The sequence below is a fragment of the Barbus barbus genome (assembly GCF_936440315.1).
Source record: "Barbus barbus genome assembly, chromosome: 38".
In the NCBI taxonomy this organism is placed as follows: Eukaryota; Metazoa; Chordata; class Actinopteri; order Cypriniformes; family Cyprinidae; genus Barbus; species Barbus barbus.
In genome coordinates this window covers 11,834,318-11,846,960 of record NC_136716.1, presented here as the reverse complement: position 1 = coordinate 11,846,960, position 12,643 = coordinate 11,834,318, and the positions used below count along the sequence as shown (strand labels likewise).

Below are 12,643 nucleotides of genomic sequence, written 5' to 3'. Positions count from 1 at the left end.
GATTGTGTTGCGCTAATTTCGTTGTGTTGTGCTAATTGTGTTTTGGCTTGTTTCTGTTGTGTTGTGGCTTGTTTCCGTTGTGTTGCAGCTTGTTTCTGTTGTGTTGTGCTAATTTAGTTGTGTTGTGGCTTGTTTCCATTGTGTTGCAGCTTGTTTCTGTTGTGTTGTGCTAAGTTTGTTGTGTTTTGGCTTGTTTCTGTTGTGTTGCAGCTTGTTTCCGTTGTGTTGTGCTAATTTCGTTGTGTTTTGGCTTGTTTCCGTTGTGTTGCAGCTTGTTTCCGTTGTGTTGCGGCTTGTTTCCATTGTGTTGCGGCTTGTTTCCATTGTGTTGCGGCTTGTTTCCATTGTGTTGCGGCTTGTTTCCGTTGTGTTGCGGCTTGTTTCCGTTGTGTTGCGGCTTGTTTCCATTGTGTTGCAGCTTGTTTCCGTTGTGTTGCGGCTTGTTTCCGTTGTGTTGCGGCTTGTTTCCGTTGTGTTGCGGCTTGTTTCCATTGTGTTGCAGCTTGTTTCCGTTGTGTTGTGCTAATTTCGTTGTGTTGCAACTTGTTTCTGTTGTGTTGCAGCTTGTTTCTGTTGTGTTGTTTTAATTTAGTTGTGCTGCAACTTGTTTCTGTTGTGTTGCGACTTGTTTACGTTGTTGCGGCTTGTTTCCATTGTGTTGTAGCTTGTTTCCGTTGTGTTGTAGCTTGTTTCCGTTGTGTTGTGCTAATTTTGTTGTGTTTTGGCTTGTTTCCGTTGTGTTGCGGCTTGTTTCTGTTGTGTTGTGCTAATTTAGTTGTGGTGTGGCTTGTTTCTGTTGTGTTGTTTTAATTTAGGTGTGCTGCAACTTGTTTCTCTTGTGTTGTGACTTGGTTACGTTGTTGCGGCTTGTTTTGATTGTGTTGCGCTAATTTCATTGTGTTGTGCTAATTATGTTGTGGCTTGTTTCTGTTGTGTTGCAGCTTGTTTCCATTGTATTGTGCTATTTTTGTAAAATGTATGTGTAATATATTTATATACACACACTACTGTGCAGAAGTCTTAGGTCTTTAGTATTTTCACCAACAAAAATGGTTTTAAGCCAGTTATTTTTGCTGTAGTATGTCAATAGGAAATATCAGTTTGCATTTTCTAAACATTCCTTTTGGCATTAATTGTAGTAATCCAGTGAGATTTTTGTTTGCACAAGGAGTCTGACAACAGCCAGTGCTCCACACAGAGATCTGATCTCTTCATCATTCAGTCTGTCTGGAATGATATGAAGAAACAGAAAAAACTGAAACAGGCTAAATCCAGAAGAACTGTGGAAACATTTTCAAGACTTGAAGAAACTAAAAATAAAAGGGTTAACAAATTAAAAGGGATTAATGTGTCCATGTGGTGTGGCGTCCTTGTAGTGGTGGTGGAAGTAAAGGTTGTACCATAGAAACTGGGCCGAGAGGTCATTGCCACGGAGGTGTTTCGTCTGTGTAGCGGCCACCTGTGTCCATCAGGACACCTTGTGCACGGGGGAGACCAGACTCAAGAAATTCATAGCTGTGACCCACCTCGTAGCACCACCTGCTCACATTATACCATCTGGATTTGGGACAATAGGTCGGTCACGACACTGACTATATTATGAGAAACACATTAGGAATAATATAGTACGTTGATGTTTTGTTGGCAATGTTTTCTGCATTGGTAAATGCATCTGACTTCATTCAGTGTGGACACGGAAACCTTTTTTTGCTCTGGTCGTAATGTTGTTCATATTTGGATGCTATGTGCCATGGCTGGCATTTAGATATGAAATATGTAAAGTACTAGCAATCAGACATTGTGACGTGATCAAACTAGATTGCTTCCATTATAATCAACAGAGCCGTTTGCACTTAAATCTCCTCACACGCTCCAGAGCTACATCATTTTTTCTATCTATCTGAATTTTTATTTTATTGTGTATATGGTCTTTGGTCTTGTAATTTAAATAGTTTTTGGTTCTTACCATTTGGTTATTTAAATGTATACACATCCATACATTTGTTTTTGAAAGAAGTCTGTTATGCTCACCAAGGCTGTATTACTGCAAATATACAGTAAATCTAACATTGTGAAATATTATTACAATTTATAATAATGTTTTTCTATTTTAATGTAATAATTATATTATTTGATAAAATATTTTATTCCTGTAATGGCAAAGCAGAATTTTCAGTGGCCATTACTTGATTCTTTTGTCATATGATCCTTTAGAAATCATTCTAATATGCTGATTTGGTGCTCAAGAATCATTTCTTATTATTATCAATGTTGAAAACATGTGTTAACAATTTTTAACACTTATCAGGATTGTTTTATGAATAAAGCAACAGCAATAATTTGAAAAAAATATTTTGTAACATTTACTGCTTTACTGTCACTTCGCTAACAATTTATTATAGGGACCGATTCTCACTATTAATGTTGCTTATTAGCATACCTATTATTAACATATTGGCTGTTTATTAGTGGTTATAAACCACATATTCTGCGCGACCATATTCTACATCCCGAAATACGTAAACTTAACAACTACTTTACTAATTATTAATAAACAGCAAATTAGGAGTTTGAGGCAAAAGTCATAGTTAATACTTTGTTAACAGCGAGAATTGGACCTTAAAATAAAGTGTTTTGATAAATATATCCACTACTTTACATATTCTTTATATGTTTAATCAACCTGTTAGCGATGTCTTCGTTAATGTATGTATTAAAAAATAAAGTTTTTATGACAGACAAAATTAGGAGTTTATTGAGGTAAACGTTGTAGTTAATGATTTGGTAATAGCGAGAATTGGACCTTAAAATAAAGTGTGATCGTTACTTTTGACCATTGTAATGCTTCCTCACTAGAGTGTGTGTGTATGTATGTATATTCAGTGGTTTCAAAAAGTATTCAGACTTAATTTACACATTCTGCAGCATTATTAGGGATGCAGTGATACCATTTTTCAGAACCGATCAGATACCGAAAATTCTGAGTATCTGCCGATTCCGATCCAGCGCAGTTTTTTTAAATTAATGTAGAATTTCTGTACTGTGTGTTGACCTGATCATCACTCTTTTGTGTCTTAAGCACAATCTGCTAAATGGACAACTTCATTTTAATGAAAAATAACAAATGAAAAAAAAAAAATCATAATCTATGACAAAAATACTATTATAAACTAGGTTAGTGGATAATTCAGCAGCATATAAAAATCATGGGGGCACAATAATTTTTATAAAATGTAATCATTTAGGGAAACAACATTATTTAGTGGGGAACAAATAAAAGTTAATAAGTGTAGGACTATATCTGGTAAAATGTTACACATTGCTCTTTGTATTGTTGTAAAATACATTCATGAAAAACAAGTAGCCTAAATATATTTATATATAAAATATATATAAAGTTTTTTTTAAATGTATAGCACAGTAATGAAGGCAGCAACGTATGATAGATAGGACAGAACAAGAAAGACTATTAATAGTCTTTCATTGCACAAAAGTATTATAATACGGAAGGGTATGGCTCCAATACAGAGCGACAAAAAGCGCTTATGCGCATCCTGTGCACAGAATGATACACTTGATGCAACACGGACTTCGGGGTTACAGCGCGCAGCATAAAGTTCAAAGCACAAAGGGAAGAGAGATTGATGCGTAGTGTATTATATCTGTGCAATAGTTTGAGCCTTTTCTTTTAACAGTTTTAAATCTCTGTTATTGTGCACTCTTGAAGAGAGTTTCATCGTTTTGTCTGTAGTAACCGAAGGTGACTCGCAGTTTGAATGCTGAATGGAGGACAGACAGCCACAGCGAAAAGTTCACATGAACTCGAATTTAACAATTTAAATACTCATCTATACCTCACACTGAACTATGGAACAGCTTCAGAACACTTGAAATATAGTGCACAAAAGCTTTATGGTGCTTTATAATGTTTTTGTGCCTTTTGGGGCTTAAAAATAACACAAAATAGTATATGCACAATATCGGATTGGGATCAGTGTTGTCTGACCGATACCCGATCTGGCAGAAAATGCCAGTATCGGAGCCGATACCGATACTGATTATCGGATCTGTGCATCCCTAAGCTATATGTTTATATCTATGTATGCATTTATGTAGTGTATATGTACGCATATATGTATATAGTGACATTGAAAAAAATATATATATCGTAATTAGAGCATTTATGCTGTATGAATGAAGTATGATGCTAATATAGCGAAAAGCAATATGTAGTCTATTCAGTGGGGTTTCTAATAATGTGTTGTAGTCATTTAAAGTTGGATGTGGTGTTCATTTACTTGGTTTGTACTTTGTGTAATGAACTCCAGTATCAATTGATGATAATGATCATTCTCTTTCATTTTAAAGCTCAAATTCTATCTACTTCTTTTATTCTGGCGGTGTACTATTGGTTTTTCCATTCTTTTTTTATCCCCGCTGCATTTTTACCCATCAGTTTGGATCTTCTTTGCCAGGCCAAACTCTCCCTCTGTCAACGAGTGTTTGCCTGGGGAAGAAAGTGATAGCAGCACATTCACTTTCACACTTATCCCCCCTCCTCCGTCTCTACACCCGCCCCAGTCCCTCGCTCTTCCTCTGACACTTCAAGTCTGTTTGTGTTTGCTAAGCCTGTCTTCTAAGCTCACTTCTCAAACTTGTTTCACATCCAATTACGGGCATTAGAGCTGCAGCGGGCCACACTCCCCCATCCCCCCTTCTGCTTTGACCAAGTCTTTTTCATTCAGGACACCTGGCTCAGCACTTGTTCCCGCTCGCTGACAGTCATGCAGACGAGCTGTCAGCAGCACCTGCTTCTGAAAGTAGCACTGCTCCAAAATGCTAGCAACAGCTTTACCTCAGAAGACCAGAGATCTGTAATATAACCTGCCGTTGTTGGATTTTTTCGTTTTTTTCTGGGTCCCACGTAACCTCAAGACCCATTGGATGACTGGAACCCCCCCACCCCCCAAACGCAAAGCATTGAATCATTGGCTGTGTTTGAAACCGAAAGAAGCCTTGCTGTCTCGCTGCTGTTAGTCAATGACTATGTATGAAGGTTCCCTCTGGTTTCAGAAGGCTTCCAGAGTACCTTCATGTCTAATGATCTAAAGCAAATTCAAGTATGAGCTTTGGAGATAGTCAAGTGAATATTTAATGGGGGGTTTATTCTCAGTAGAAATGGAGTCATAATTTAAAAAAAGAGAACGTTAAAAATAAGTTTGCTGCTTTCATCCATTCCTTCAAATGCCTTTTTTATTCTTTCCTCCAGCCGCATGCACAGGATTGCGGAATATAAATACATCTTTGCTGCCTTCAAAATCTGCCCAGGCATCTTAATAATAGACAGGATGTGATACAAAGATTGGATTTGGGTTTGCTGCTTTCCTGCTGTTCCATTGTATACTGCCTGTGAGTTTTTCAGTGTTCAGACACAGCCATCTTGTTTAATTTGGTAGTTAGGATCAGGAACCAAGAACCAGTTTCTTATTCAGACATAAATACAAATCTTCTGAATCGGTTATTTTAAAGGGATAGTTCACACAAAAATGAAAATTACTCCATAATTTATTTAAAAACGTCCTGGCTCTTCCAAGCTTTATAATGGTAGTGAATGGGTATTCTTTTTCAATAGTCCAAAAGAAGTCCAATAAAGCGCATCCATCCATAATAGAAAGTGCCTCAAGTATTTATTTATACTTTTAATTTATGCTTCTAATTCGTGACACTGGTCGATTCTTGCGATTCAAAAACATTGATTCTTGCAAGACTAGCATATTCTCACTGGAGCTAATGCTACGCTTTCGTCCTACATAATCGACGGAAACAGCATTTTATATATTCTATATACGACACTTAGCGGAAGTTAGAGATTAGTGTTTATAATGTTTTAAATATGGTAATATTTAAATAGTTAAATATGTATTTAAATGAATGTGTTCTTACAAAAACACATTAATTCACTACAGGAGGCCTTTATTCACCCCCTGGAGCCGTGTGAGGCACTTTTTATTATGGATGGATGCGCTTTATTGGATTGGATTAATTTTGGTTACTTTTGGACTATTAAAAAATAACACCCATTCAATGGCATTATGAAAGTGAAAGTGACGTGACATGTGGCCAAGTATGGTAACCCATACTGCTGTGCACACACACAGCAGTGAACACACACCCGGAGCAGTGGGCAGCCATTTATGCTGCGGCGCCCGGGGAGCAGTTGGGGGTTCGGTGCCTTGCTCAAGGGCACCTCAGTCGTGGTATTAAGGGTGGAGAGAGCGCTTGTTATTCACTCCGCCCACTTACTCTCTAGCCATTAGTCCACGACTGCCCCATAGTCGTTACAAAGCTTGGAAGAGCCAGGATGTTTTTAAACTCAGATTGGATGAATCTGAAAGAATAAAGTTATATACACCTAGGATGGCTTGAGGGTGAGTAAATTATGGAGTAATTTTCATTTTTGGGTGAACTATCCCTTTAAGTGAATGACGAAATGAATTATGTTCTTATTCTTTTCAGTTTTATGAACCGAACCCAGTTGCAACATTTTGTTGGTTTAAGCACTTTATTTAATTAATAACTATATTTATTATTAAAAACATCTAATAAATGATCTGTATTATTTATTATTTTATTGATATATCTTTTTATATATTCTATGCATTTTTAACAGGCCTTAAATGCGATCCTATATTGCATTTATGGTGCCTACAAAAGAATGCTTAATGGAACCAAAAAGCATCTATGTTAAAAGGAATCAGGACCTTTGCTTTTCATTTTTTGTTGGTGGTTTAAATCCATTTAGAGGCAGTTTTTATCAGTTCAAGTTTATTTTATTCAAAGGCGAAAGCATCTGGCAAACACATCAGTCTTAAAATATATCCTCCTCTTTCTTTGTGCATCTTAAAAATGAAAAATCAACTCCTCTAAATCTCCTCTCATTAATATGCTTCCATCTACTTCTTGTTATTGCTTATGAGCGTGTTATGAAAACGCGCATGTGCTTTTCATCCTTCTTGACATTTATTCGGTTTCACCTCGGCTTTGACTTATTTCAGCAATGCTATGCTTGTGTGGTGTTTGTGTTTTGCACAATTCTTTTTCTTTCCCTCATGGAAATAATGACTAGGGATAATTGTGGAATACAGTGTTCTTGATATCTGTGCTGGAGCACTAGGGCGGCCCGTAATTACAATGAGCGAATACAGATACAGTCACACACTCGGATTCCTGCTAAGGCCCAGTAATGAGGTTTGATGCATTGTCTGAAGTGCATGAACCTGTCGCCTGTTTAGATAAATCCAAAGCACTAACATTCGGCAGCGCAGGTCGGAAAATTCACCCAGCGACCTGGAAGGACACAGCCAGCTTATTGCTTACTGAACAGCAAACTGATTAGCTCGCTTCCTAGCAGAGAATTAATTGGGTTTCTTGATGCTTAAAATTAATTTCCATTTTTTAATGCCCTGTTCGAAAGCTGGGCCGCAGATAAATAAATGTGATGAATGAGAATACTACGAGCGGTGGGCCATGCGGAGCCATGGCGAGATGAATGAAACCTGAAACCATGGATGTAGTCAATGGGTGTGTATCGATCTGGGTGTGTAACAGTAGCAGAACTGGCATAATTTCCCCTTTTTGTATCCAACTTGATGGATAATCACTCTTTTGTCATGGTGTAGTGTATGTTTGAGCTTGCTTGATTGTTGTACGTGCTTGTGTTCCAGTACCTGCAGTCACCTTCTTGACGAGATGTTTATAGTTCTCTTGTAAAATATGTGTTTTGAAGCTTGACGTTCTTTTAACACATTGAAAGGGTCACTGTTTTTGAAGTTGTCACACAAGCTAAAAAAAGACTTGGAGAAATGGATTTTATGCTGTGAAACAGCTAGGTGCTATATAAAGCACTACATTAGGCAGTGAAGTAGCCAGATAGAAGACCGTGTCTGACAATCAATTACAAAAGTTTTGAAGCTATTTCTGTAGTTCAGACTGCTTTGTGAGATTCTTTGAGACTGCTACCCACTCGTTCAGCACAGTTTTAAATTACATTTTTGGTAGGAATACCAATTTTATATTTTAATTCTTGTCATTTTTTTTGTGTACATATATTTTTTGTCTACATCAGGTGCAATGTGATGTATTTTTAGTGAGAAGTGATTCTGCTCAGAACTTAGACAATTGACAACCAATGTAAAGTTAATCACTCACTTTTTTTGTTTGCTTCATGCAAACGACATTAAATACATGTAAAATATAAAAATGTGAAATATGCAAAATAAGTATTTTGTAAGATACCATGCATAAGATATATGCAAAATGTTTTTGTTTGGTAATATGCATAAATAAGAGAAATTAAAATAAATGTAAAATATAAAACATGCTAAATTAATGTTTTTGTTTGGTACTATGCATAAAAAAGTACTAGAAATTAAAATGACATAAATTGTAAGCAATACAAATTATCCAAAAAACTTTTTGTGTAAGATGCATGCATAAATAAGACATAGAAATTTAAATGATATAAAATGTGTAAAATAAAAACATTCTGAAATGTTTACATAGTTTTATATTGGAAAGCAATAAAAATGTTATAAAAAGTAAATGTAAAAACATCTGCACTCATTTTTTTATTTTCGTTATTATAAATGTCTAACTCTGAAATACATTCCTTGGTGCACTCTAAGACAGCATTAATGCAACATGATTTGTCTTTTCACTCTAACAAAATCAAAAACAAATGTTATATGGAGCAGGATTTTGGACTAGTGAGATTCAGAGCAGAGACCAAGCAATTGACAAAATGTCAGGACTAAAAAAAAAAAAAATTCCCATTTACATACATGAGACTTACCATGTCGCATCTGGTTAGGATGCACCGTACAAGTTTAGTTCAAGCGATCAAGACTTTGTTAATTTAGGTTCATTTAATTTTGGTTGCATTAGCATATGTAATCCTAATACACAAAATGCAATTTATATTTCATGTTCTCTTTTGTGTCCATCCTTTTCCAAAAATGCATTTGAATTTGCAGTCTTATGGCCTTCGCATTCGCTTTCAAGGTCAGGATTTTGCATTATTTTATTTATTTATTTATTTGACTCATTCATGCCTGCTTTTCTGGCCAGGTGCGGCCTTGCAACCAGGACAAACATGTCAAAAGTGACATGATGCGTCTGTCAGGCAAAATGCCACTAACCCAAATATACCCTGACATATGATTTCCATAAACAAATGAATGCAAGTTCTGAATAGCAGACTGGAGCCTGCCTCCATGTCTGTGTCACTTACTCTAAGTGACAGCTGACGATTCGCTGGGCAGGTGTGGGACTCGCTGTAACGAGCAGTTAACGCTCACCGGCTGAACACTTCCACACCTGAGAGTCAAAACCAAGCAAACTCATATTCACATACCTTTAAGAAATGTCACATACTACAACCTGCTTCGCGACAGCTGCCGAGCACTAGTGCTTTTTAAACAGCCTATTTCTCTGGGAGTTTGATGCGAGTTTGTCAATGTGTGTGTTTTTAGGTGGCTGAGATGCACGGAGAGCTGATAGAGTTTAACGAGAGGCTGTACTGCTCCCTCATGGCCAAAGACAACCTGATTGGACAGATGAGACAGGAACTCATCGACCTGCGTGGTCCGGTAAGCAGATGCAAGCACACACACACTCCTCTCTGTGGGTTTGTGAAACTGTACCCTCATTGAGTGGTTGTTCTTTTTTCTCTATCTCTGCAGTCCAGGCACTCTGGGCAGATCGCTGTCTTCTTCCATAGGTCTGCCCCCTCGTCCATCATTAACTGTCTGTTTGTGCCAAAACACCATTACCTTTCCGTGTCTCAAATGCACATATTTACCTAGCTAGATAAATAAAGGCATACTATAGATACTTTTTTCTTTTTAAATAAGAGCTGTTTTGACATTTGACTTTTTTTGTGGTTTTGGAATGACATAAAGTTGACAAAATGATGATACATTTTTAGGTGAACTAATCTTTTAAAAGGAGTTTTTTTTAAACTCAAGCCAAATTGAAAATTCAATTGAATTCAGATTCTGATTCTAATTCACAAGCTTTGGTACATTAATAATAAAGGTTAAAATTAAAAACAGACTCCAAACTATGCAATTCAACTGCTATTTATTTTTATATACCGTATAATAAGATTCAAGATTTTTATTTGTCACATACACAATTATACAGAGTATAACCAGCAGTGAAATGTAGGTAATAATCAACAATCAAAAAGTTTTATTCAAACGTTTAAATTTCACATAAGACAAAATATGCAAAATGTGACGGTGTCTGTCATAAAAACTTTATTTTTTAATACATACATTAACAAAGACATCGCTAACAGGTTGATTAAACGTATAAAGAATATGTAAAGTAGTGAATATATTAATCAAAACACTTTATTTTAAGGTCCAATTCTCGCTGTTAACAAAGTATTAACTATGACTTCTGCCTCAAACTCCTAATTTGCTGTTTATTAATAATTAGTAAAGTAGTTGTTAAGTTTAGGTATTTAGGAATTTAGAATATGGTCATGTGGAATATTTGCTTTATAAGTACTAAAAAACAGCCAATATGTTAATAATAGGCATGCTAATAAGCAACGAGTTAATAGTGAGACGGCTACATCAATCAGTCACGCTACATTAAAGAGCATCAAAACTACATTTGTTGTTTGAATTGTGTGATGAAACTAACAGAATTTGAAAGCTCAGACCTTGTTTCATATAAAAAGCTTATTGTGATTATTGGATGGCAGGCAAGCTATGAATAATGTTTAGTGAAATTTTGTTCGAGCATCAACAGGAAACGGCATAGACAATATTGGTTCTTTAAATTAAAGATTGATTAAAATCTGTTATTCAATCTTGCCAACCCTGCCCCTCACACTCAGGTCATTCCAAATCTATATGCTGTTATTATTTTCATAGGACAAAAATAGCTGAAAATTCGCTTCACTGTTTTATATTATATTGCATTATATTTAAAATAAGGTTCATGTGTCTAAAACAAAGTCAGTTTGTAGTTATAAGTAAAGTCTCATGGGAGGAAATTATAACAATAAAAACACAAATTGTATTGGTTACAATAAAAGCAGTTAATATTTCAAATCAGCTAAGCTAAGAGCTCTGTTATCAAGCTCTAAACAGCAATAGTGGAGATGCTGTTAAGCACTCCTCGATAGGGTATCAGGTGTCCTTCATGCTTAATGTAGGCAGCATCTAAAGAGTGATTTACTCTTCAGTCTTTTTATACTTCTTTACTTATTATACTTCTTTTCCAGTTCCATATCAATTATTGCAAGTACTTTTTATTGCATTCAAGCATTTTTGTACTCAAACATTTATGGCATTAACTTAGAAACAAGCAAATAACATAACACAGGTATTATACAACAGGTAAATGAAAAAGAAAATTATTTTTTCTATTTTAATGAGATTTGAGAGGAAAACATTAATTGAATAATAATTAAAATTAGTTTTTTCCCTTCCACAAAGCTATTTTTGTTTTTGGATGAAGTGTCCATTTAATTTGACCGGTCTGTCTCTAGTGGCACACTCGGCCACTGTGTGCTCTTTCCTGTTCACTGCTTATCTGTTGGCCACTGATTACTTTTTGATACATCTGACAGCAGTGGCTTTGAACCATGGCCTTCTGTAACTGTGCTGAACTGTATACGGTGGATGGTTTATCTAGCCTCCATGGCTCATGTGTCCATTCCTCTCTGGTGCCACTGCCTGTCTAGATGCAGTAGCCTGTGACCCCTGTAAATGCTGACATTACCACACTTTCACCACGAGATAAGATGCACACTCAAATAGGATTAGAGCGTTGTTCCGGGTTGGGCTCCGCTGTTTTCAGGAATGAGGGGTAAATGTGCAGAGCTTTATATAGATTATCTAAGTAGTGAAGTTATTTTCCATTAGCATTACAAATACATTTTCTATTTTAATATATTTTAAAATGCAATTTATTCCAGTAATGGCAAAGCTGAATTTCTGCTGTCAATATTCCAGTCATTAGTGTCACATGATCCTTCAGAAATCACTCTAATATGCTGATTTGATGCTCAATTAACATTTCTTATTATTATTAATGTTGAAAACAGTTGTGCTACCTAATGTTTTTGTGGAAACCTTTAGTCATTTTTTCAGCATTCTTTGATGAATAGGAAGTTCAAAACAGCATTTATTTGAAATAAGTAACAACACATTTTTACTGTCAATTTTGATCATTGTAATGTATCTTTGCTGAATAAAAATATTTATTTTATTTATTTTTTAAATCTGGCTGATTCCAAATTTCTGAACAGGAGTTTTTTTACTGCTTGCCTTAGACTGTATTCATTGCTTATAATGCAGGAAAAATAGATTGTATTTATATCTGTTTTGTTGAGATGCACCAATTAAACCAATCTATTATGACACATGTAAATAGGCCCTTATGAGTTGAACATGTTTATTATTATAATTTATTTACATAATATATAATTTATGTTATTATAATGTTAATATAATGTATATTACTTTTGACAATTCAGTTATTTCCTGATAAAATCAAGTACTCTCCTATTTTAATTAAATGTCTTGTTTGATTCAGAAACGTTATATTATGAAAGCAAATGACA

The 12,643-nt window shown here is 35.5% G+C and overlaps 1 protein-coding gene across 2 annotated transcripts in view; it reads left to right on the top strand.

Moving 5' to 3' along the window:
* Positions 1–12,643, top strand: part of LOC306857693 (sorting nexin-29-like) — a 148,262-nt gene that overhangs the window by 71,176 nt on the left and 64,443 nt on the right. For both annotated transcript variants that reach the window (XR_013783131.1, XM_079397752.1), the window contains exon 16: positions 9,531–9,647. Coding sequence is in view for 1 of the 2 variants with exons in the window: in XM_079397752.1 (XP_079253878.1) it covers positions 9,531–9,647 (117 nt within the window). In the remaining variant the exon portion in view is untranslated. The remainder of the gene's footprint in view (positions 1–9,530; positions 9,648–12,643) is intronic.